Here is a 27,731-nt window from a genome sequence, read left to right on the forward strand (position 1 = left end):
TCACAGGCTGAAGAGCAGATGAGTGGGCTAGATTTCATTAAGACATCAGAGTCAATACAGCGGCAACAGGAAACTCGTTTTTTGTGCTGTTTTGTCTCAGTCTTTCTCTACGTTCCTTCTTTAACAAACAAAAAAGGAAATTAGCACACATTATTAACTTATTTAGATTATGATTCATTGTGATTAGCAGCTTAGATGCTGCAGTGTACCTTGAAGTCTCGAGTAGAGGTGTGAACCTACAGTGGTCTCACAGTTTGGTTCGGTTACGATTATTATGCCATCAATTCGGTTCAATTCGATATCACAGTGCATCACGGTGCATTGACGATGCTTTCAATAATCAATTTCATATTTTATTTTACAGCACAAGAATTATTGTATTAAAATGTATAAATGTATCCATATATTATTTGTAATACAATTTTGTTCATTAATACAAGCAGTCAGATATATGAACTGTGCCTTTAATTGTGCTTGTTCACTCTTTTTGAATGTATCAAACTAAACTAAAGGCACAGAACAACATAAACATTTATAGCAAATAAACTAATATAGATATTATCCTGCTTGCTTTTTGAGTGTTGACAAACGAGTTTTTAAGCGCCTATGATTGGACACTTGCTCAACAGAAAAGGCTGCAATTGGCTGTAACGCTCTAGTGCTGTTCACCGATACAGTAAGTGACGCTGATAAACGGCAGCGGCGATCACTGGTGATCAATGATAGATGTGGTGAAGAAAAACTGTTCTGCAGACACGCTCGTTTATTGATGTTTATCGCTATTGTAGCATTTTAATTACTTCAGGTCGCCTCCCTCACTATAGTAAGCTGCAATATACCGCATATGAGATATGACGTCAGTATGTAATAACCGGTTAAGATCTTTTACTGAACTGGTACCAAATTTTCCGCTTATGCATTGTGCTGCATCCGGCACCTAGATTGCATCTATGCACAATAAGTTTAGCCAGAGGAAAAATGGTCATGCCCAACTGAGCCTGGTTTCTCTCAAGATATTTTTTCCTTCACTTTCGTCAGTTGGTTTGTTCCTCGCCGCTGTCGCCACTGGCTTGCATGGTTTGGGACTTGTGGAGCTGCACATCGATGGATTTGTTCTTAAGTGTTTGGACTCTCAGCATTGAAAATTAAACCACACTGAACTGAACTAAACTGAACTTAAACTCTGAAACTGTACTGACACAGTTTCAATTGACTATAATCTATGTAAAGCTGCTTTGACATAATCTACATTGTAAAAGCGCTATAGAAATAAAGATGAATTGAATTGAAGAAACCATTTATTTTGACATCCCTAGTCTCAAGTATGTATTATTTTTAATACATTTGTTGTTTGTTTGTTTTTTGGAGAAAATATCCTTCAATTTTTTTATTAGATTTTAATTTGTAGTAACAATATTTTCCTTACATTGATAAATACATTACATGTTATACTTACAATATGTGCAACAATATTGTGAATAATTCATGTTGTGGTTATTTATTGTTTTTTAACTGTGACATTTTAAAAATTGGAGTTTATCAAGCGAAAGCTATATAAATAAGCTCTCCATTGATCTATGTCTTGCTAGGATGGGACAATATTTGGCAGAGGTGGAACTATTAGGAATCTGGAAAAAGAATCTACTGATTTTGACATAAAATAAAAATAGACAAATTTTTGACTCATGCAATGTATTTTTGCCTATTCTCACAAATATACCTAAACAACATGAGTGGTATTGTTTTCTAGGATCACACAATCATTGCACTACAGATGGTATGTGTATTGGTATTTGTGCAATGTTATCTTATTAAATTTACATTTAAATGTATTGATGTAAAAAAAAATTTAATATTTTACTCGGGTTCATATTAAATCTGTATCACTTTTTTCGGAAACACAAGATTAGATTATTTTTCTCCATACAGTAGCAGTCAGGATGGCTTAATGTTATTTAGCATGAGTCATACTACTTCAAAACTACAATACATGAATGTGACTGATGATATTTTTATTTCTGGGTGAACTGTTTCTTTAAGAGTCCTAATGACGACAGTGCTGAACTGCATGTCTTACTGCGAAGGGCCTCAGCAGTGGGGGCTCAATGGGGAGAGCAGCTTGGGGATAAATGACTGGATCTGGTTGGGAGACCCCAGGGACTGGGATTTAACGCCCAGGAAATAATCATGTTTAATTTAGCAAGCAGATGGCTCAGAGATAGGAGGCAAAACAGATCCTTAGACCTGCGGTTCTGCCACTTAGCTGCCTGGGGTGAGTTGAAGGTCCATACATGCACTCATACACAACGTTTTATCACTCAACTTAGAAAATGGGAGACACGTCACATTTATGTAAACAAGTGCAACTTCACCTTTCTAAACATAAACAACCGCTAAAAGATGCCACTCCAAGCTATTTGCACGAGTGGGATTTAATTGGAACACACAGAGTCTTGGTCGCTACACTGCGATGAGGAAAGAACAAGCACTTTATCTTCTGGAACAGCCTCAAAGAAAACATCATTTACAAGCTAAAAAAAAGTATTATCTTCTAACCCTGCAAGTTAGCAGATAAACGCAACAGGGAGAGGACAGGGCCAGGAACGAGACAGGCAGGGTGGCAATCATTGGCTGTTAGATGAGGGTGTACTTTTCTGAATGTCATGCAGCCTGAGGTGTAACAAGCCCTTTCTGCTTTGGCAGCACTTTGACTGGAGCGTGTTCTTACCTCAGGTAGTCCCTGCGACAGAGGATGAGATTGGCTTTGGTGTAGAGGGTGGAGCCCACCTCCCCCAGGCGGCAGTCACAGCAGGCACATTTCAGGCAGTCTTCGTGCCAGTATTTGTCCAGGGCCTTGAGCAGGTAGCGGTCTTTAATCTTACGGTTGCAGCCGGCGCATCCCTTCTGTTTTCCTTTGGGCTGGACGGAGAGCATCGGCACACCTGTGGCGATAGGGAGACAAACACAGAGAGCGTTGTGATTTACTGCCTGGCTAAACCGGCGACTTTTCATGTTCCGCGCTCTTTGATAAGGGTGGCGACACCGCTGAAGCTCGGCCCGCTGTTTCATATGCATTAGCCATGGATGCTCTTCCTGGCAGATAGGCGCGTAGGTCACTTTGGACTGTGTTCATCTGTTACTGCCCCCGTTCAAAAGAACAGATGTTATTTTTGGCCAGTGGCATGCACCCGTTTAATGGGGGTTTGAATGCATCTCTATGTCAGGATGCCCTAGGACCATCTCTATTTAGATAGCTGACAGAGGTATTTATGTTGTTTGGAAGATTACCCATGGCCCTATTTCATCAGCATGAGAACTGTTGGCCATGCTAAAAGCCTCCCGTGGGCTTTGTTTGGTATAGATCAACATTAACCTTTTAGAGCACTGTTGACCACAAGAAGGCTGCTCTCAGCTTCCAGTGAGATACGCTATGGCCTAAGTGCCTTCCAGACACACGCACACACACACACACACACACACACACACACACACACACACACACACACACACACACACACACACACACATACTCTAAAGCCTGATCTCCTTTTACACTCGCGCTCGCTGCATTGCGACTAGCGAAGAGTAACCAAACCGGCTAAATTGCCGCGCTGTCATGTAGCCTCCCCCCTTTAAGCATGCCTTTTAGCCTCCTAAAGGACAAATAAAGTCCATTTAATAACTGCACTAAACACTAATAGTCTATCTGCGGTCTGACATTTGTGTGTGGACTAAAAGCCGCCCCCGGGCCAGAGCTGGTAACACTGGCACTCGGCACCCCTCTGCCAGCACTAACAGGTCTGCCACAGCTGAAAGCGCAGGACAACAGCTCTTAAGACACTCTCTCCCACACTGAGCTATTGATCCGTCTAATAGAACGCACAGCTAAACCGGCACTCTCCCTCTCTCTATACCTCTCTTTTGCTCTCTGCTTTCAAAACACATTTCTCTCAGAAAGCCCTGTGTGATGCCCCCTTTGACACCCCTCCCTCGTGCCTCCTCCCCCCGTCATTCAGCAATATATCGGGCCCCGGATGGTCAAACCATTAAAAGCCCCCAGTCCTGAATGGAGTCAGACCTGTCTGGACAGAGGGCTTTTCATTCAAGCATTAGCCATTTTACAGTTGTATAGTACAGAAAAGTGTAGAAATACTCTCCACGCAAACAGTTAAATGATAAAAAAATATATATATAATTTTAAAGTATGGCTGCATAGGCAAGGCAAGTTTATTTATATAGCAAATTTCATACACAGTGGCAATTCAAAGTGCTTTACATAAACCGAAATAAAAGAGACAAGTATAAATAAAATAGAAACAAATAATATAAAAACAGACGCAAACCGTGTGGAGACAGTTTTTCCATATTCCACAACCCCGGTGTATCATATTTTTTCATTTTACTCTAGGACTTCCCTTTTCTGGTGATCACTCCCTTCTTAGGAGTACATCGCTTTAGCTAGCCAATCGTAATAAAAGGTCTTGATCTCAGCCAGATACCAGAAACGGCCCCTGTGCACAAGGGGACGATCACAGCAAACACGCTTTGTGCATTGAGAGGGGCATCTTTTGAATGGTTTACTAAAGACTGTGAGCGTTTTGTGGCACCTTGCGCACATTGTATTTTTGCCGTTGCGTTCTGTGTGCCCGCAATTGAAAAAACTCTGAGTGGAAAAAGCGTGTTACGTCAGTTGCGTCTTTTCCATTTTTCAATCAAATGAAAGCAGAGGCGGGGTTTCCGTTGATTAAATGCATATTTTTCATAAAGAGTGATAAGTCTAAAGACATGTGGTATAGGTGAATTGGGTAAGCTAAGTTGTTCGTAGTGTATGTGTGTGGATGAGAAGTTATGGGTGTTTTCCAGTGATGGGTTGCAGCTGGAAGAGCATCTGCTGCGTAAAACATATGCTGGATAAGTTGGTGGTTCATTCCACTGTGGCGACCCCTGATTAATAAAGGAACTAAGCCAAAAAAAAATGAATGAATGTTTTCTGTGCTGTTTGAAACACTGCAGGTGATGTGCTGTTGTTAATATGTTCTGTATGCTGTTGTTCACATGTTCAAATAAATCTGTTTTTTTATGCAATATCTATAATGTCAGACACAAAATAGACTCGTCCATTATTATTTTTAATTAAATAATAATTCAATATTAATCTGACCAGGTAATATTCGGTTAACCAGCGGCAGTTGTGAGTTGGCAAAATTTACCGAATGAGCATCCCTAATGTACATGAAATCAAAATGTTGTCAGAAATGACTACAAAGATTCTATTTTGACACTGAGGTCCAGGGTTTTCAGTGTATGGACAACAACTTCCCTCCAAGAAAAGTTGTCAACAAACATTTTGTTTTTGTTCTGTGAACTATCCCTTTAAATTCTTATTTTCCCAGTATCATCATGTTTATATAAGGCTTGTGCTTAGCTTATTGTTAGTGCATTTGTGTATGAGACGAGATGTCCGTTAAGAGTATCCTGATGGCAGAGGTCACAGGCAGCAGCTCTTGTTCAGCTCCGGCTTTAATGTCCGGTAATGGCTCTACTGTACATGATCAACAAATGTACGCCAGTGGGCATGAACTCCATTATCCAGTACCCCGCATGCAACTATCAGCATATTAATGTTTTTTTTTTTTTGGAGTGTGTGTATTCTCCTCTAACTGGACTAACCTTGCATTGTACTCTGAGTGGATTTTTAGTGCTCTCCAGGGTTGGACAATATGCAGAATATTTTGAAACTTTAAACCAAACTTTTCTAGTTACATATTGTAGTGCATTCATTTGAACTGGACTTCCTTACACTCAAAATCTGAATCATATCCTGCGTACGGTTTGTTATCTCCATTCCAATTAAGGGATTAAATGAGAATTTAAAAGACGTTCTCAATTCTGATTAGTGCACAGATCTGGTATGAACTCGTTCTCCCACTTTCCCTATGTGCTGCATATACAGTATTCCCTAACTACATTCAGATTTGTTCAGTGATTCTGGACTGTCCACACATCAGTGGTGCTATGAATATAATATAATTAGCATTTCCTCGGTTATAAAATAGGGTAAAAATGTGAGAGCACTCAGGAAAGACTGAAAAAGAGAGAGAGAAAGAGGGCAGGAGAGCGAGGGCTTGTTAGTTAAATTTATGACTTGGATGTGAATAAGAGCTCTGGTGGTATTCAACCATCTTATTTCTTTATCAGAACTGAAAAAAGAGGGAAGCTAATTGGTCTAGCACCACTGATGGGAGCCATCAATTAGCTGTGCGCTTCCCCCTCCAGCTTCCTCCCCGCCCCCCCTCCGGCCCCAATACGGGCCCCTTGAAGCTGCCGCATTAGGATCACAAAACTCGCTATAAATACCAATGTTCAGTATAAATGAAGGTAAAAAGCCTTTAAATTGAAGCCACACTAGCTGAGGGCGGTCGTTTTCTACCTGCATTTCATGGCTTGTTAGAGGTGCACTCTGCAGGTATGCCAACAGTGCTCTCCTGTCAGCCTTCTACAGAACTAGAAACAGTCTTAATGAGGAGAGAGAGAGCGCTCGTCTGCGAGGAAAAAAGTGTGTCTGTGTTTGTACGTGAGTGTGCGCATGAGACGGAAACGAGCTTGGGAATCAGGCTCCTTCAGTTCCCCAAGGGATGGCACAAAAATCTTTAATTTGCCTTTTATGACAGCTAATTAGTTATTCTATTCAAAATCTTTGCTTTAAATAAGAGAACTAATTATACACAAAGGTCGTTTCCCCCACCTCAGGAGAACCACACATAATTGGTTTAGGCCACCCCCCCCCACACTCCCCGCTTTCCACCCACCTTTTAACAACTCACATGTTGGTTGAAGAAAAAAGTTAACAGTAAAGAGCTTAACCCTTTGTGTAGTAAACCACTCAAGGCTCGTTTGTGTGAGAAACCTTGGAGTGTTCCCATTCTGTAATTACCTGGATGGATTCAGGTTTGTGGGTAACTGAATGGCAACGTCATGTTGTGACAGGTTTCCTAACCCAAATTCAAGGCGGCTAACGCTTTCTGTCTCACCAGGCTAGAGCAGCAGCCTCCAGGATGAGTTAGTTGATATGAGGAGCGCTGTATTCTGTCTGAGCTAATCATCTTGTTTCTGCCATCTCGGAGAAACCTCTTGTTGTTTTCCGAAAAAAAGAAAAATGAAAAAAGTCAGCTGAGATAGGCTTTAGAAGCCCTATATAGCCTCAGCACATTTTTAAACCTGAAACGACAGAGTAAATGACTGAATAAAAGTACATAATGTTGACTCTGACATCAGCAAACTGGTATTTTGGGGTTTATACAGAAGAGTGCACCTGTCATCATTCTTTGCACAGCCTGGAATCTCGGTTGTCGACCCTTCCCCCATTTCTGTCCTGCAGAACAAAAAAGGGGAACATTATAAACGGAGACGCAAACTCAGGAGGCAGCTCTCACTTAATCCAATCCATTTAACAGATACAAGTGCCGCTGACCTTCCTGTGTCATTCCATGTCACAAAAAAAGCATATCCTGCTATCTGCCGCTTGATTCATATCCTAACAGTAGATGCGTTTTATTTTTCCCCCCTTCAAGTGGCAACGTTTGCCTTGTCAAACATTTCTCCCAAACAAATAGAAAGGAGGAAAAGAAATCATTCGCTATTAGTAATTGGTGTGCACCCTGTCATCCGCCTCTTTTCCGCCCATCCACCCTTTAAAGACCTTATCTCAGTCGAATATGTACGAATGCGTTTTTGCATTTGAAACTGTCAGACCATGTACTTTCCATTATAAAGATAGGATCCGGTTTCTATGTAGGCCTTCATTTCAAGTTCCATTTTTGTGGATATCATAAAAATCAAATCAGTCGTACCCTTTTGATGTATTTAAGGTTTAGAGCAAGAGGGAAAAAAAAGTCAAGGAATCGTTTTAAAGCATTACAGCACAATTATAATATCTTTGAGGGGAGATTTTAAGAGAGAAGGATTTGTTTGTCTTTGTAGTCGGTTTCTTTTTCCTTTATTGCATCTTTTAATGAGCACACAGTTGAAAGCCAGAGATGATGCAAACTTTACTGTATGCAGGGTCACTGTTATTAGATCTGATTAATTAGCTGGACACCTCAGTGTGAGGCCTCTCCATGGGGGCAGGTGAAGGGGCCACTGGGATATTAGGCTTGAATGTGAGATCACAAAGAGAGTGACTGATTGGACTGTGCTTGCTATTCTTACAGAAATGTCTTAAAGAGGTTGCGTAATATTGCATTATTTACTCACCCAATAAATCTCTATGATGTTGATTTCTTTTTCTTTTTTTTTTTACAGAGTATATAAAAGAAATTTCAAATATATTTAAAGTTTGTGATTCTATCATAATTGTTGTTTTAATGGCATGTGAGCTGACATTAAGCGTGTCATTCCTTTGCAAAACAAAAATGCCTTAGAGTACAAAATAATGCCCTGCTAATAAGCTTATGAAAATCAGTTAGAATGACCTTATAATTTGAGGTATGAAAACTAAAAATGTGCCCAAATATGTTTTTATATTCAGGATGAAATAAAGTTATGGTGTTTTAATACAACAGTAGAACAACACTAAATAAAAAGATATGTTTAGTTACATTTTAGTCTCAGTATTTCTTTTCTTCTCACAAAAAGCCAAAACAAAAAATCTTAGATTTATGCTTCATTCAAAAAAACATTTTTTTTTATTTGGTTTGTTTTGAAATGAATCAACTATTTTTGAATTTATTTATCAATTAAAAAGGGTGTCAGACTCAATTCCTAGAAGGCCACAGCCCTGCAGAGTTTAGTTCCAGCCCTGCTTCAACACACCTATCTGTAGGTATAAAACAAGCCTAAAGTACTCATTTAGTTTAGTGCAGAGCTTCGGTCATCCATGAACGGAGTTTGACACTTGTGCAATGCTGTGTATATTTATATTAATTGGTGTAAATATATAAATTTCATGCCAATATCAAACATAACCTAATAGTGTTTACAAACTGATTAGGAACTGGCTGCTTATGTTTATTAAAGACTATTATTAAATGTTCAGTGAAGTTTTTATAGTAATAGTATATAATCAAAGAATTTGGTGTTGAGAGATGTTTAGTATGTGTTAGCAATGGTGACTGACTGGTTACATTGTTATGCAATTAATGCAAATATCTTTTATTTATTTATTTATTTATTTATTTATTTTGCTGGAGATACTGTTGTCCTAAAAAACTAGAATGAATGAATGAATGAATGAATGAATGAATAAATGAATGAATGATTAAATTCTGGCGGTTTAAAAACCTTGACTCCTCCAAACTGCAGTATACCTTGAAAATGGTTGCCGTCCCATGCCTATGAAGAACTAGTGTTTAGTGAGTCAATTATATTAATAGGGACCAACATAAGGTTGTTAATGAGGACAATACTTTTCATTTCTTATATATTGTATACAATAATCATACATAATACAAGAAGCTATTCAATGAAGCATCTCAATATTCCTTCATTACTGGCTTTAAAAACTGATGGCTTTGACTTAGTGACAGAGACTTAGGCTCAGCTGTTAAACTTAAGTTGTGAATCTAGAGCTGGGCCGATAAATAATATTATATTAAAATCATGATTAAAACTTGTCAATAACAATGATAAGCTTTGGACTTTATTTTGTCTATATTAATCTAAGTGCCAATCACACAGCAAAAATGTGCAACAATGGGAATCTAAAAATGTGTTGATAATAGAGATGTACTGAATTTTCAGCCACCAAGAAATCTATCCTCTAAAAATGTTATGCCATTTAATTAACCCTCTAATTTTGTGGCTTTAGTCATTGCTGGGGTACTCTTTAAAGTTTGGAAGCCTTAACAACTTAAACCGAAATCTGTATCGTTATCAGAAGAATTTGCTTGGTTTAAGAGACTGTGGTTGTTTCTTACTTGTGCGGTCAAACTCTTGTAATAAACAAGTATAACACTTACAGCTGTCTAATATAGCTCTATATTAACACAACTGTGATTAGCTATGCACATTGCTATGGGTGATCTTGCCCAATCACACTGTACAGTACATGTTTGGAACAAATTAAATGTAATCTTTTTTTTTTCTCAATGCAATGTCAACGAATACATTTTGGGCAAATATAAACATGGCTTTGGGCTTTATGAGGTTCTGCATATGGATCCCGCAGTGCCCTTAAACGAACCTAGACGGCATAAAGCATGACCTCAAAACATCTGAAAAAGGGACCAATTTAGAGGAACAAAGTGTTAGAGACTTGAACTACAGATGTATGAGGGATTACAGGCAGTCATCTGTCGCAAAGCTGTTGGCATGATTTTTCATGTATGACAGCCTCTGGTTATGACAGCAGCAATGCATGCATGGAGCCCAAGTGTTCTCCAAAATATTAAACACCAGCAGGGAATGAAAAACTGTTTTTGGTGGCAGGCGAGATCAAACGTGCAATACAAAGAATCGCTTAATTGAAATAGAAATGATTCCAAAAGTAATGTAAGCTTAGAGGCTTTCGGTCTTTTAAGGTATAGGACTCTGAAAAGAGGCAAGAGAGTGTTTTGGAGTTGAGTGTATATGGTGGTTGAGACAGATTGGACCAGAAGGCCACAGTGTGACAAATGAAAGCTGATCAAGCCATGGGAGGTTGTAGTTTTTGATTGAGCTGAACCATTTGCCAGAAGGAAGTCTTGGTGGTGACAGGGATGGGAGAGGTCTGTGATGATATTAACTGCATGTCTCCAAGGCATGTGATGAAGATGATCTCTGTGGACTTGATAAGCACTTGCAGCTTACCCCGAGAGAGGGCAGATGCAGTTTCCTTACTGGATGGAATTGATATTTTGGTTGAGGTTTTTGGAATTAAATAAGACCTGGTAGGGATGTGCAAAAATATGTTTTAAGAAGTTAGCTGGCTTGGGGGTTTAAAAGCTAAATAATGTGATAAAAGCTGAAATAATTAGGCTGATTTTGGATTCACCTGGACCCGAGTCATGTATTTTAAGGAATTGTTTACATACAGCATGCTCTTGCATTCAAATACAGTAAGACTACATTATAGATTGTTCAAGTGGTTCTGGTTACACGCGAAATTCAGATGGAGGGCAGGAAGTAAAAAACTGAATAGGAGACATAGGAAAGTCCGTATTTTTGTGATTTATACCTAATTTACACTTTAATAGTATACATTTATAAATTATATATTTGTTATTAAAATTAATATTGCTATTTATACCAAATTTTTATTGAGATTTATACCATATTTCAGAGGAGATATAAATAGAAAATATCCACATATGTTGGGCTTGATCCTTATATCATGAAGAGGGCCGAGTTTTCTCCTGAACCAAAATATATTTGCCTCTTATCGAGGCGGTAGACATAAGCCATTACGTTACATGAAAAAAAATACTATAGTAAATACTATAGTGTTTGGAAGCATACTATACATTAATAACTTGAATTAAACTGTTGTAGTAATTATATTGTTGCTGTGGTAAGACACAACTGTAGTAATAAACAATATATTCAAAAGGCTTCAGTTTTCTACGCTATAATTGTACACCATCACAATGCACCAACATAGTTTACATAAAGGTTACAATATTTATTACAGTTTATCAGTTTACTATGCTACAGTTTTCTGTAGCATTCATTAACAAAGAGTTGTAGACTTTACTTTGTGAGATTATTATATGTTACTGTGGTTTCTTCACGATGCGGATATCTTACAGGCATCTCAAAATAACAGATGGAAGAATACAAAAGCATAGGTGCATAGTCTACAATATTATTCATTTATTTTTGCAAGGGAGAAAAAAGTGCTCCACAATAATAACCCTCTAGTTTAGTTGCTTTTTGTTGATGAACTTACCATCAACATACTTTCACCGATTCTGCGCATCTCAGTGTTCGAAAACTTGAAAGTCCATAAAAGCTGTTCGGCATTTCTTGATTTGGCCGATTTTAAACAATTATAAACAACATTAAACAGAAACATTTTGATGTTCTAATAGCGATTGCTATGTAATGGAACCACTTCCTGGTTTCATTTGATAAAGGTCTGTTAACATTTCCAAATTATAAACAAAAATATATATTTTTCGAAAATGACAATTGGTCAAAATAATGTTTATTGTGTTGTGTATGAAAGAAATATTGATTTCATAACTCTTTGAAGTAAAAACCTTGGTATTGTGTCATTGAATAATTCATTTAAACATATCTGAAAACATGGCAACCTCTTGTTATTTGATGCAAAAAAATGCTCTAAAATGACAACATTTTTATTTTATATAAAACATTTTTAAAATGAACTATTTAAAGATGGATGTTTTAAGAGGCAGCATTTCTAAGAGGGTTTTACTGCAAGCCAAAGCACAAATCATGTTGATTATTTGAGTTATTTAAGTGCCAGATCATAATGCCAATTATGCATGAAAACTATGTAAAACTAACAGACTATTTTAACACTATTAAAAACTTGTGTCAAACTTTTATAAAAAAACAAACCTTTAAGTTAGATAAAGCTATGTATGGGAGGCTTTTCTGTGTGTAAGCTGTGCAAACTCTGTGGCCATGGCAATCTGTAGTAGAATTTGTCAGCCAGCCACTGTGGAGGTTAATGGGGAACTAAGGCAGATGTCCTGCCATTGTCTGCGTGAATCAGTTCCTTTCAATCAGTCAACATCATTACTGTAATTGAGCCTGTAGACACTCATTCTCCTTTACCGCCAAGACAAAACACATCTGGTAATAATGTCAGGTAGAATATGCCAGCTGAAACACAGACATATGAATAAAGAGCTTGATCCTAGTTGATAAGCCCTGTGCAGAATAGTCTGGAACGCATTGATTTGTGTGTTTGGTGGACATCATTTGGCATATAATAGGAGAACAGGGTATGCGGCTTGTGGGCAAATTAAGGTAAAGCAGTTGTGCACACGATTAGATATTTCTCTGCTCTGTGTACAAAATCAGGCTTAGCTTGCTGTGATTACGATATAATTAACACCCCGGGAAAGTTTGGACAAGGAGTAAATTTGACTGAAAGAAAGATGAAGGAAGAGAGGAAAAAAAAAGAATGAGAGACTCTTGGCTGGCACGACCGGTGCAGTTGGAACGAGGGTGCCGTTCATTAATATGATGCACTTTCACAAACTTTAGCAGCCTGCTGCCGCTAATAAGCCCTGGTGAAACGGAGCAGAGCTGCTCCCTCACAGTGACCCTGGCAGTGCCCAGGATAAGGGAGGGTTTTGTCTCCGGGAATAATTGCTCTTTTCACATGTTACAAGTGTCCTGACCCCTGCGGTCAGCAGCCACTTTCCCCGAGCATAATTACTTCTGATCCGGCCCAAATGAGGCAGCCGCATTAGGCCTGCAATAACACTGGCCCAGCTTCAAGCAAAGCAGCGTGGGGAGTCTGAGCAGAGCAGGGCCTGGAAACAGGGGGTTTCTTTTCTCCAGGCCCTGGCGGTCATTTCCATCACGTCAGAGGTGCATTTCTTACACTTGCAGTCAGCATTAGCACCCAAGGCCTTCTCTCTCTCTCTCTCTCTCTCTCTCTCTCTCTTTGTCTAGCTTGAGGAGATTGAGAGGCTTACTAAACACATTGTTAGCTCCTAGTGCCCTGCTAAAGCTTTGGCTAACAGATGCGATTCCAATTAACGGATAACTTCATTAGCTTGTGTGTGCGTGTTATTTATTTATTTATTTATTTTTTGCTCTACACTTTTCTTTCTCCTATTAATTTTAATTTATTCACATGGGGTTAATTAAAAGAAATGTATCAGAGAGATGTGCAACAGCTATCTAATTAAATTCATTACTGCTTATTTTGGAGACGTGCGAAAACTGGCAGTGTTATTGCAAGAGGCAAGTTGTTCCAACACTTTGGCGCTCGCTCACTAGCATGGTGAGAAAACAGCTCTGGAAGGTGAGCTGCCGACAGACCAGAATCAGAAAAGCTTGTGCGAAAGAAGAGAGAGAGCATGCCCAATTCGGGGGTTAGAAGAGTTTCAGAGGAACAATCAGTCACTCTATAGAGAAAGAATAGGGAGGTGTGTGACCCCAAATCCAGCTAATCTAGCGTCACTAGTCTGGAAGTTGTTCTCTACAGTATACCCGCAGTGCACGTTTGTTTTAGGTCTTCATTTAGACGGAGCTCGGAGATGGCAGCTTTTCCATTTACTCCACCAGAAGGCATAAACTGTCAATATCCCTGCTGATGAATGACTCTTCATATATATATATGAACTCAATTCATTTCCCCCCCTCTTTTCCCACAGATTGCATTTGCATCTGAATAAAGGAATAAACCCATCTATTCTCCCTCCAGATCTTTTCATACTTTGAGGGAAAAAAATAATAATAAGGACAATCTTATCTGCTACTTCATGACTCCTGGCAAGAATGTAACCATTAGCACTGTCAGAGCCTCTTTCCGCCATCCGTCGCACAATGATGCCCCAACACTTTTTAGCCAACATTAAAAATGCATTTGGCTAGGCATAAATGTAGGCCTTCTAAAGTTTGTGTCACTCCCAAGGTTAGGGAGTGATGTATGAATTTCCCCTCTCCCCGGCAATTACTACACATTTAGTGTTTCAAAAGATATGCCAGGAGACAGGTGTGCCATTCAGAGCCATGCTGCAAGGTGGAAAATGGAGGAAACACCATGCAGCACAACTCCGTTTAGAGCTGAATAATGCAAATCCACCACAGGAGGCATTTGTTTGGTGTGTGGGGCCTCTGTGTCACTCGAACACTCTATCAGATGCCCGTCTCCTTATGGGGTAAATAATAAAGCAGGGGTTGGATTGCAACAGTTGCACTTCTTTTTTTTTCCCAAGGATTTTTTTGTTCTACAAGTTACATTGGAACTAGTATTTACAGTATCAGGATTAATCAAGCAAACATTTTGTGGCATTAACGTTAAGAGTTAAGAATTAGCAGTCATCTAACGTTGTTTTCTAAAGCAACAGAGTGAACATTGTACAAATGTAAACTTCAGGACTATACCAATGTCACTGCCAATGTGCATGTAGATACTTTGTTTTTTATCCCAAAATAATTAGTGTTTAGGGCAAACGGTTTGAATCCTGTTTATTGATACATGGTTTTGGTAGATTTTGACAATAATTAGATTTTTTAATGAAGAACAATATTGTATATTTATCATACAACATTTAATCTAATTGTCTAGGTTACTTTTTTTGGGTGACATGGTGGCACAGTGGGTAGTGCTGTCACCTCACAGCAAGAAGGTCACTGGTTCGAGCCCCGGGTGGGTCATTTGTCATTTCTGTATGGAGTTTGTATATTCTCCCCGTGTTCACGTGGGTTTTCTCTGGGTGCTCACCGCTCACGAGTCTAAAGACATGCGCTATAGGTGAATTGGGTAAACTAAATTGTTCGTAGTGTATGTGTGTACAGTATGTCCTGGTCCTCCAGGTTGGGGGAAACACCAACAAGGTGCGGTTAAATATCAACCCCTTCATATAAATGGCCCTGGGAGTAAGCAAGCAAGGTATTTTCATACTTTCATCCAGCTTAATGCTAAAGTCATAGTGATTTATGCCTTATGCTCCGTTCCAACCAGATGTGAATAAAGCATCAAGCACAAGTGATTTACAGGTTAAGTCAATGCTAAGTTGTAAATAGACATCCTGCGGCATGGAGGATGCAATTTGTGCGAATGAAGCGGCACGAGTTGGGCATTTTGCGTATTTAACACGAATCGCTAGAATCGCTTGAGCTGGAAAATCTGAACTTCAGCTGACATTAATGCCACGTTAACCAATCAAGGGCTTTCTCTTCTAGGTGTGTGATTATGACAAATAGTCTGTTGTTGGTGTCCCAAGGGGAAATCTTTTTGCCGACACCGCACAACAGTTAATCAAACTGGGCTCGGCTCAGTTGGAAGCACCGCTGAAAGCCTCCATCATCCAGGTACAGTTTTTGAAGGAGTTGATGAACTCACAGAGCTGGGTGCACCTCTGAAAGGATTTAGTGGACTCTGCACTTTTTCAGCCTTCCAATAGCACATAAACACAGCTATTCTCACAATAAAATCCATGTTAGCTATTTAGCAAAGAAGCTAGAGTCACCAGGCAAAAGGAAGTCCTGCCCATGATACAATTCCGCATGTATTGTAAAGGGAATTTGACGCACAAATGAAGCAAATTTGAATTTGAATCTAATTATGATTTATCCGTGCCTTCTGAATCTGGTGTGAACATAGCATTAGGGTTAATCCTCTTGGTGATCAGTCTGTTGGCATAAAGTTTAATTGATTAACTTAAATATAAATATATTCATTTAATGGCATAAAAACCATTGTTGTTTGTGCTTTTAAGGGGTAGGTTGCAGTTGATTTACATGTTAAGGCCATCCAAGATTAGACATTTTGTTTCTTCAATAAAATATTAACGTTTATAGCATACAGCAAAACAAAATGAATACGCCTTCTTTTTTGACATCTAGAGTTTGAGCTTTCTGCAACTGACAACATATGGATGCAAACATGTGAGCTGATGCATTTGAAAGTGGAGAGCGAGGGCATTTGTTGTATTGTTCATCACACTATTACTTATAATAAATACTGTAACCTATATAAAAACAAAAAGCATACAGTATCAGCACACATGAGTTTGCATCCATGTATATGCATTATGCGTTAGAAAATGAATCTCATGCTTTAGACTCATTCAGTCATAAACACTCAAAGAACTGTCTGCAGGGCTGTGGGATAAAAGTGTGAGTAATGTTGAATTTCTTGTTTTCTTTCACTTCATAATACTTTAATGTGTCATCAGGAGCAAAGGGTATTAATTTTGCTTTGCCTGTACAGTTTTTTGGGGGGCTCTCAAAGTGCCAGTAGCCATTGACTTGCAATGTGAAATCACCAAGGACATTTTTTAATGAAGAAAACAGAAGTTACCTACATTTTCGCTGGCCTGAGGATGGGTAAATTAACTTTTCTTTTTTCACTGAACTATCTGTCTGATTTTTATATTAATATCGGCTATTATGTGTTACTGGACATAATATGAAAATAATTATTAGCTACAGTAACTGTACTCTGCCAGAATCACATTTTCTTCTCTTTGGGTAGATTTAAGGATTGGATCTAGTCTTAATTAGCTTTTAAATAAGGCCTGTTATGTCCTCGTTTATATGACAAGCTTAGATGACAAGTAAATGTGTGTGCTTCAGCATTGAGAGCACTATGATTGAATGGCCACACATCATCCAAGGTTACTGTTGCTGGAGAATTCAAGAGTTAAATCGAATAGCCACCCCATTATAAGCTCCAACCGTGCATGGGAGACAGTCGTGTTTATACGTGTCAAGAAAGGGTAAAAAAAATCAGCGGCCAGTAGAAAGGAGGCTGGATAGCATTATTCAGCCTGTGCTCAGTTTCCAATTTCAATTAAAGCCAAGCAGAGTGGCCAAGCGTTGGACCACAGCTGCCACTCTAATGGATCAGAACCCTCACACTGAACATTGATTAAATCAACCTCACCAATACTGTGTCCTTCCCCTTTAAGGAACAATAGAAACTAACCGGCAATCACTGCCTTTAATTAGGTATTCCAAGATTTGATTTATCGAAGGTCAGCCAATGAGTTGTGGAAGTTAGTATCTCATTAAGTGGACTGAGTTTCCATTAGCCAGCTTCCCTCCAGTGCTTTCTCTAACAGCGTCCTCTCTTATATGTTGTGGCTTTTTTATTAAAAAAAAAGAAAAAAAAAGAAATAGATTTTAATATCCATGTAATATTTGGATGGAATGTGTTTACACAGGCTATATTGGATTTCTCTCTCCGAACTATTTTCTTAAGTACTTTACATGAGGTTTGTTATTATCGGTTTGTGGCATATTTATATATATATATATATATATATATATATATATATATATATATATATATATATATATATATATATATATATGGTAAGCTTATTGAGCTGGTGGGGGGGGGGGGTGATTTCATTATGTCGTCCGGGTAGAAAGGGAAAAAGCCTACATGTTTCCTATATTTATATCAGTGACCTAGTCAGAATAGGTCAAATATTGATGAAAAGAATCCATAGATTTAAAAAATCTAAATAAAAACATGAAGGAAGGGTAACTAAATTGTTTGGTTTCTTTTTGAACAACAGAATACAAACTTTGTCTGAAATAAAGATATAGCATGAAAGTATAAAAAAAAATGACAGGGATTAAATAATTACTCCTAAAATACAGTGTTTTACTGTTCAATAATTTGTTTGTGTGCACGTGTGTGGAAAATTTTTAACCATCCATCCATTAAATCAGCATAGTGTCAATTCTGACGGATCATGTGACTTATGGCTGGACTATGCTGAAAATTCATATATAGAATTTTAGATATTATATATTTATATCCAGCTGCACAGTAGCTAAGTGGTTAGCACTGTTGCCTCACAGCAAGAAGGTCACTGGTTTGAGCCCTGGCTGGGTAAGTTGTGTTGTGTTTCTGTGTGGAGTTTGCATGTTCTCCCTGTGTTTGTGTGGGTTTCGACATGCAAAAATAGGTGAATTTAATGAGCTACATTGTCCGTAGCGTATAGCTGCGTCCCAAATGGTGCAATTTACGCTATGCACCTATACACTATGTACTTATGCATTTACACACTCAACAGCATAGTATATTAATGTAGTGTCATCCCAAATGGAACGTTTTTTTTTACCAAGCGGAAATTCAAACAGTTTACCTGATGATGTTTGACAGGTGCCAAACTAGTGAAATATTTGACCAATCTACAAAATAATGCCTGCCATAAGTATAACTGCATTCACCATCAGGAGGCAGTTTAATCACTTCCGTAGGGAGAATTTTGCTTTCACAATCCATAATAAATAGAGTAATCTAACGTCAGTGCCCAAAAGCTCCGCCCTTTCTGCTATGTAAGCAAAGCTGCGGCCGTTGAGTGCATCAAGTGTCCATTATTCCACACTTCATTTTACCGGTTGAATGAGTGCATCATTCGGGTATTTAAAGTGCACTTCTTATTTTTAGGGCTTTCAGTGTGAACACCCTGCTTACACTATTTATACTACAAAATTTTACCCAAGTATGCTATTTGGGATGCACTTTATGTATGTTAATGTGAGAGTGTACTGTATAGTTGTTTCCTAGTACTGGGTTGCAGCTGGAAGGGCATCAAAGTATATGCTGGATAAGTTGGTGGTTCATTCCACTGTGGCAACCCCTGAGAAATAAAGGGACTAAGCTAAAGAAAAATGAATGAATTAATGAATGAATGAATATATAAAAATCTTGTATATTTGCACAAATAACTAAAGCCAAGCACAAGACGCATTACTAAAATAAATAATCTCAATACCATAGTGACAGTTTTGTTTTAAATAAAGCACACACATCTAAACAATAAAGACAGTGAAACTGTATTCTTTCTGATTATAAAGAACACTAAAATATATCTACATTTTCATGTTTGTAGGTTTGTAGCTTGCCTAAAAGCATTAAAAGCACTAGTTTGACTATCTTCCTCACTCCTCCAGGGATGACAAATTGAATCATATTGAACAGTGAATCATTATTCATTTAAGAATTCTTCGCGCTGCACTCTGCTATTCACTAATCTTTAACAGCTCCATTGCAAAACACAGATGCATATCAGCTATAATGAGGGCTTGAACTTCACCAACACTCCGAGACATGCTGCACACATGCATTCAAACATGTAAACATGCATGGTAAATATATTCTGAACATGCAAACCAATTGCACACAGACATAAACATGCATGCCCGTGCACACGTTAAACACGTATCCATGCAGGTGTGCATACATGCTCACATACCCATGTACCAACAAAACACACCATCCAAAAAAAACCACAACGGTTATCAGTGCGTGCCTGCAGTTCTCCGGTAAACACACTCCTCCGAATATGTATCCTGGGAGCATTTCAGGAGGGATTAAAAAAGGCCTTCCAACTAATAGGCATAATGGAAGATCAATGTATAACAAGATGGAAACTCGCATGCATAAACAGACCCGGTTACAATTATGCCACAAGATTCTATTTCTGCATTAATCATTCATAACTGCATTACGCTCCCTCATAAACATTCACAATGCAACAAGGCTTTCTCTTTCTCTATCAAAAATACCATGTCTGGCATCTTTTCATAGCATCACATCTGATATTTACAGAAAAAAGTCAAGGTGTGCACAATCACATTTTTTTTTCCATAAAGGCAAGACTAATGAACGGCTATGATACCCTGAGCTGCACTTTCTAACTTCATTAGAGGCAAATGTGGATATCAGTGTAGGTATCATTAGAAAAGCTTTTATCAAGTTACAGAATGTGATAAGGTTAATGAGGAGTTTATAAAAGTGTCTCTGGCGGACGGAAAGAGCTGGCAGGGAGGACGAGACCTTAAGCAAAGTATGCTAGTCATTTATTTCATTAGCATGGCCACCTGTACTTTTTTTTTTTTTTTGAAGGGCTGAACCTTTTAAAACAAGAAGGTCATGCCAAAAAGTAACATTCAAAAGTGCAGCAGCAGAACTTGGTCGTGAAATGAGCTGTAGGTCACGGTGCTGTTCTTTACCTAGCGCTATAGGTCGAAGTCAGTGGTAAAGTAACATTCCTAGAGCGTCATAGGACAACCGGCAGGATATGAAACGAAGAAAGGAGGGAGAAAAAATAAACAAATAAATGAATACAGGAATGGAAGAGGAACTGATGAAATGGAGCCAAGTGTGACGACCTGCTGTAAGAGAAAGTGGAGTGTGTGTGAGTGTGAGTCTGATTGTGTGTGTGGGTTGGGGGGGAGAAAGTGATCACACAAAAATGCAATAGACGAAGCAACTCACCCTTGCAGCGCGACGTGCTAGCAAGAGGTGCTGCGACAAGGTGACACGAGGGAATAACATGTGGTCTAAAGACCAAAGGAAAGTAAATTAAAAACCACCTAGTGTAAAATCATCAATATGTAGCTGTATATCCCTCTTTCAGCAGAGCATATGTACTATTACTTGGAGCATGTCCACAGGGAGAAGCTACTGTTGTAGAGAATTCCAGAGCAGTGCAAATTTGAAAAGAAAAAGACTGATATTTCTACAGACATTGTAGCACAAGTGCAATATTATATAGTGTTTTTTTTATTTTAAGATAAAGCTACAATAGGCTAGAGCAGGTTTGAGTAAATGTGCTTTATACAAAACACTTAGATATTGTTTTCTCTCGTTCCCCCTTTCTTTTGAACACTGCACCTGTCTGCATTCGTCTCAGGACTCAAGGTGAAAGATAAGGTTGCTTCGAGACATTTTAAAAGGTAGCCTAAAAATGACGATTCATCTCGCTGGTAGCATGTCTGAGGATGTTATAAAAGGTTTTCTGTGTTCCCAATGCTTCAGTGATGGACTGTACGTCCTTGGAGCTTTTCAAAAATCCCATATTTATTGGAATTATTTAGCAAACTTGCCAATGACTACATCTTTACACAGGGAAATAGAAGCAAGACTGTGAAGGATTCCTAAAAACATGCTGTCATGACAGAACATATGGATGCAACGTGAGCCTTAGCCAGCTCCCTTGAGTGTCGAAGAAGTGTTTAGACATGTAAACGTGTGCGGTGTAGATTTAATAAGTGTTCGTATAAAAGGGACTGGGATCGAGCTGGTTCTGATGAGCACAGCCGTTTGCATCATAGACAAGTGAATTGTACCTTTAACTCTCGCTAAAACCTTAGTCTATTTTCGGGTCCCCTTTGAGTTGTGGTGAAATGATGGAAAATGATATACATCTGCAGTCACTGATGTGAGAAAGCACAATTTGATAGTGATCAAGTGCCTTGGGATAGGGACTGAAATAGGTTTCGTGAGATGTACGTTTAGATGATCACATACGATCTGCTTAAATCTGACTTTTTAGTTTTTATTCTCTTTATAATGGAGGAAACATTAGTCCGGGGTCCTTTGATGGGGGCCCAGTCGTAAATTTAGTATTGTGTCCCCAGATTTTAAGCAAAGGCTCTGCGAGCAATTATGGTAAAACAGTATGGCCAGCTGTCCAATTTTGTGCTGTTGAAAGGGAGGCATCACCTTGTAATGTTTAACATTTCAACCTCATCAGAATGTGTCCAACCATCATGCATTCAAAACAGGGCAATTTAAAGACCACACAGCAATGACGGATCTCTGTGTTGAGGACACATCAGTTGCAGATATATTGAACTGTAATTGCATCAGGAGGAATGTTTATAAAGTAGGAATTTCTTCAGGCTGAAGCAATATAAGTGGCAGGAACACAAGCATTAGGCCCCGAATCCAGGCGCAATATTGCAAGAGACCCAGGGCGAGAGAAACATTGATGTAATTTCAATATTTGAAATTGGCAAGTTTAATTTAGAGTAAGAACAAGCCAATAAGCTGAGAAAATAGCAAATACAAGAGAGAAAATTACCTTGCAGGATGAAAAAAGTGAAAAGACTTAAGGAATGTATAAAAGTAATCTCCAAGTGGAAATTAGAAATCAACCCACAGAAAGGGGAATAACGGAAAAGAAATATTACTGTCCACTCTCTAAATCAATATAAAATTGCTACAAGACAGAATTACCATGGTAACTCGAGTAAAGAATGAAGCAATTCTTATTATTTCAAAATAAAAACCGGTGCCTGAAGCCCTGAGTTTTATTACAGCAGCAGACAGATCAGGGGTCTAGTATTCATTTGAAACATTGCATTTCAAGTACATGCGCTAGTAACCAACGGATTTCATTGGTCAGTCGGCATGCAGGGCTCGTAAATTAAACGGTAACCAAGAATTTATCATCAGAATGAAGAATGGAAGGTGTTCTTTTCTCTTTTTCAGGTTTTTACAGAGTCCAGCGATGCGAATGATCAATCCTGAACAAGTCCACAATGAGGACCCAATTATTCCATCCAATCCAGATAGTTTTAAATACCTTGAAGGGAAAGAAAATGGCTGAATAGCGTATTTCTCCAGAGAGAATTAAAAGTCAACCGAGAGCTTCTTTTATTTAAAGGTAGTCATGAAAAGGAGTTGTGCTTGTTCTGTACCTTAACACATTTCCCCAAACCATGCGAAGAAAGTACTAAATGGTATTGTGCTATTGCCTGAAAGCAGTACAGCTTTTTTTTTGCCAGGATCAAATACAGTGCAAGGACAACTGATGACAAAGGCAGCAAAGCTGAAATGTGAAAGGGCTGATAATTTGGGAAGGCAGTGTAATAGTAGTACAATAGCGAGAGTGTGCACAAGCCCCGCATCGCTCTACTTTCAATCTCCTGTGCTTAGTACATCATTACATAGTATACAGCGATTTGAATGACCTCATATTTCACATAGGAAACTGTACATATTTTAAGACTTCCTAATAGAGCCTCCCAACAGCTTAGGGTGAATTTGTGGATGGAAAACTAAAGCAAAACTGCTTCGTATCACACTTTTTGGAGGATGTTGAGGAAAAGGTAACTAGATAAGTCTTCTGTTGCAGGATGCAGTTATTTCAAAGACTCGCATTGACAGCCTTTAAAAGTTCAGTTATTGAAAACCAAACACATACATATCTTCTGTAGTTTACAAAATCATTATAAATACAACATTATGACTTATTTTTTGTATTAAATCTGCAGAATCACAGTGTAAGTTAATACGTACTGAGGACCTGTTCATGTTCACAGACAACATGAAAGTCGTGCTTATGGTTATTCTTTCACAAGGGTTTCACAATTCATTGAATTCCTCCCTCACTTTTAATATAGTACAAGATGTACTGAACTGAGAATACTGTACCTCTGATATATTTAGAGCACAGCCTTATATTAGGATCAGACTTATCTGTTCAGTTCCTGTGTTAGTTAAAAGTGTGTGTGCATCTGTGTTGGTATATGCGTGTATGAGAGAGAGGGAGAGAGAAAGAGAGAGAGAGAAAGCAGATCCAAGCTGCTTCCCCATCCCTGCCAAAATGCCAGCGCAGTTGGTCGGCACCAGCACGCAAAGGGTGAAGCTTTTAGGCAATGAGCAGCAGGTGATCTAAGCTTTTCTGTAAGTCCTAATGCTCCTAAAAGCCACTCTCCCTGCTTCTGTAATTGGGCATCAGTAGTTAATGTAGTATTGACTGCATTACATGCTCCTGTGCATCCTCTCCTACTAATGCCATTTGCATCACCTTGTACATTTACCATATTGCTTAGCCAATAGCTGTTAAAAGCAATCTGAATCATGAATCATATGGGGAACTTTTAGCAAGACAGACATCCAAAGGAGACAATTTACAGTTGAGTTAATCTGGGTACATTAGCGCAACATGGATTGAGCGAGACAGACCAATTTATGTTTCTACGGCAATCTCTTTATTGGTTTTTAGATGGGTTAGTGAAAGGATGGTTGGCTCAAAGAGATATGAAATATCCATTTTCAAACATAAATATGGGTCTGAAATGCAAGCCGTTAGTTTGGGGGGGAAAGGGCCCCTGGCTAAAACTAAAGGTGTGTGTGATGACAGTATTCCCAGAAACATGACAAGAAAGGCATTTTAGGTCAAAGACGCTTTAAAGGGATTATTTCCCATTTCAACACAGTTTAAAAACGTATTAGAATACAAAAAAAAAAAAAAAACGGGATTCAGCTTCACCACAAACTTGTCAGCACCACAACCTCCAAAAGAAAAGTTTATAAACGGTTTCCATAGGAACCAGCCAGCAGCGTAAATACAGAGAAGTGCATTGCTCATATGGCTATAAAACGCTGACATGTTTACAAACGCAATACACTGCTATCCAATTGGTGATGTATAAATGTTGTCGTTTACATCTTTCAGTAAAGGTTAAGGTTCAAATGCTCTCACCTGTGAGCGAAGACACCCGCTGTTGATAAAACATCTCCGTAACTTCACAGATTTGCACGAGCTCTAACTAACACTGCGGTGAATGCGGACGCTACGTCTTTCTAACAGATTATCAATATTCATATACAAATGGACAGTGAGAGAAGTACACCGTATTCGGCATGTCTCTCCCGACTCAAAGTGTTTCAGAGTCGCGTTCGCGCTCTCTCCCTCATGTAAACCTGGCGAACGTACGTGTCCGTTTGATATGACAAACGAACTGGAGCATGAAAGTGCCGTTCAGAGGGAAAATGGACGCTAAATGCTGCGTTTCCTTACTGTCCCGCGTTCTTCATAGTCATGCGGAGCAAATGAATGCACTAACAATCATCCGTGCACTTACCCTCTTCCTTGTCTAACACCATCGTCCTGAGGAGCGAGGAGTCCGGCTCCAGGCGATCCGCTCTCGGCTCCAGCACACTTCTGCGCGCGCCGCTCGCGTCTCTGAGAAGAAATTGCTTTGCAACAACAAAATAATAATCGTCCGCGTTGCTGCCACAAGCTTTAACTATACAGGCTCGTCTGTGTTGGTTTTCCGCTGTTCAGAGACAGAATGCCATGTAGAGAAGCATATGCGTCGGTTATTCTATTGTTTAATGTATTTCGGAGATTACATGCAGCGATGTCCCCCTAGTCGCGTTCGCGTGCGCAGCGCGTCAGTATAATATCCACGCTTGCAATTAACGATGTCTAAAACTAAAGTGAGACGCCACGGTGCATTCCATTCGAAAATGAAACGACTGCACTAACTCAAATCTAATTTAAACTCCCGTTTAAATTGAGCTGCCGCGAAGAAGCTATTCTCGGAGTAGAAACGTGTTCCTCCCAGTTCTCATTTGCTCCGAAACTGTAACTATATTCAAGAAATCCAATTCTGAGGCTGACAACTCCTAACAGCATGCTCACGCTGCCTCTCTCACCCAATTTATGCGCTCCGCGCGCTCCTGCTACTGAATAAATGCGCGCGCTTCCCAGAGAGCCACGGATTCCCCTGTTAATTAAATCAATTCATTATGCTCAGATCTGATTAGCAGCCCTTCCCCCCTCTTTGAATCAATTATTCAATACACAAACATAATTGCTTGTGCCAGAGGTGTCTAAGTATTAGCTTATTTAACTCCAAGGACACTAATTACCCCTAGGGCAAGGGAACTTTTCTCATTAATTCTGACAAAACACAAAAGCACAGCTAAGGGAAAGTGTGTGTGTGTCTAACAGAGTGTGTGTGAGTGTTTTTGTGAAGTGCTCACAGGGGATGTGTGTGTGTACGTGTGTTCTTGTGTGATTGTGATGTGTGTTATAAATAGAGAAAAGAGGGTTTGAGCTTTTAAAAAGCGTTTTAAGCAGTTCTCATGATCTAATTTCTTCTCGTTCTTCGCTCTTGTCATTATAATAATACTCCTAGATATGTATGATAGGCTAGACGACTCACTTTCCATATTCAGATAAACAGTCATTTTGAGAGCCACAACACAACAGATGGGCTGTGTTTTGATTAGTGGTGAGATAGGAGAGCACGTTTGGCTCTGGTAATATAATTGTTAGCTGTTACTTTGCTGATACAAGTATTGCTGTTTCATGGTGGGCAATTGATGGGCTTTCACCTGCCCTGCGGAGACTCTTATCCAATCAAGGCAGAGATCCACCCCAGATTAACCATTAGCAGAGATGCAGAGGTTACAAGTGCTCTGTTTGTCCATAAGTGATCTGGCATACTAGTTTTTCATTTGCTTTTATTGTACATCACTGTCAAGGTAGAGATGAAAATGTGCCTTGTTTCATGTCTCTGAGATCTGGAACTCCTCGAAGCAGGTGATGAATAGACATAAATTATGAAACTGTAATTCATATCTGCTCATAAGACATTAGGGTGCAAATCTGCCATGCCCCTAGACATTCATTTGTAGTTTAATTTGAACTATAGACTGTAGTAACCTTAGCAGATTGGGATATTGCCCTGCCCCTAAAATCCATTGTTGGAGCCTTTGCTCTCTTCTTCTCTTGCTTGACATGTCTGACTTTTCATTTCAGCAGTGTGATAGATGGATGACTTTTGACCACAAATGTATGTCTGCTGACCTCTTGTGAAGTGAATGACACCCAATTAATCCAATCACAACAAACTGAGGGAACAAGGAAAGCGTGGCCCATTGTAGTTGAATGCTGGACTGCACAAGGCCCCCTGACAGTTAAATGGAGAAACAATAACAAATAATAAGAGAAGCCACATGCTGTTAGAACACTACTTACAAAAAATAAAAAAATAAAAAAAAAATCTTGATATTTAATGATATCCTTGTAACACAGGGTTTTTTGTATTTACTATAATAATAACAGTAAATAAATGCCTAAAAAATCTTAGTTGCCTTAAATTTTTAATCTGAATTAAGATTAACTTTATGAGTCCATTTAACTTATATTATGTAAAACAGACTTAAAACTGCTTGCATAACTTATAAAATTAAGTTCGAACATAATTAAGTTAGTTTAATAAGTTACAACAAACTAAAAACATATGCTGTCATGACTAATTGTTCAAATAATTTTACAGTGTAGTTACTTGTACCTAATTCTGAAACTCTCAAGTGAGTAAATGAATATTTACTCAGTATTTACTCACCCTTAGGTGTTATAGACCTTTTTGAGTTTCTTTTTTATCTTGAACACAAAATAAGATATTTTGAAGAAAGCTGCAAACCTGTATTGGCATCAATAATAGGAAAAACAAATACAGTACTATGGAGATCAGTGTTTCCAGCTTTCTTCAAAATATCTTCATTTGTGTTCAATGGAAGAAGGAAACTCAAAAAGATTTGAAACAAG

At 38.8% G+C, this 27,731-nt stretch overlaps 1 protein-coding gene and 1 long non-coding RNA gene across 16 annotated transcripts in view; one reads left to right on the plus strand and one right to left on the minus strand.

The window, feature by feature from the left end:
• The window catches only part of lmo1 (LIM domain only 1), a 39,269-nt gene extending 13,430 nt beyond the window's left edge, over nucleotides 1-25,839 (minus strand). Inside the window, exons 1-4 of one of the 12 annotated variants that reach the window (XM_087258762.1) lie at nucleotides 25,252-25,837; nucleotides 7,313-7,372; nucleotides 7,032-7,130; nucleotides 2,729-2,942 (exon numbers count right to left, since the gene is read on the minus strand). In XM_087258762.1, coding sequence (XP_087114888.1) covers nucleotides 2,729-2,934 — 206 coding nt within the window. In that variant the 5' untranslated portion in view covers nucleotides 2,935-2,942; nucleotides 7,032-7,130; nucleotides 7,313-7,372; nucleotides 25,252-25,837. Of the gene's footprint in view, nucleotides 1-2,728; nucleotides 2,943-6,934; nucleotides 7,219-7,312; nucleotides 7,373-24,869 lie in introns of all 12 variants that reach the window. The other 11 variants (XM_087258763.1, XM_087258764.1, XM_087258765.1 and 8 more) reach the window with 11 other exon arrangements.
• Nucleotides 1-27,731, plus strand: part of LOC147835999 (uncharacterized) — a 302,043-nt gene that overhangs the window by 64,932 nt on the left and 209,380 nt on the right. The window lies entirely within an intron of this gene.

Source organism: Danio rerio, chromosome 7 (assembly GCF_052040795.2).
Source record: "Danio rerio strain M-AB ecotype USA chromosome 7, GRCz13ab, whole genome shotgun sequence".
In the NCBI taxonomy this organism is placed as follows: Eukaryota; Metazoa; Chordata; class Actinopteri; order Cypriniformes; family Danionidae; genus Danio; species Danio rerio.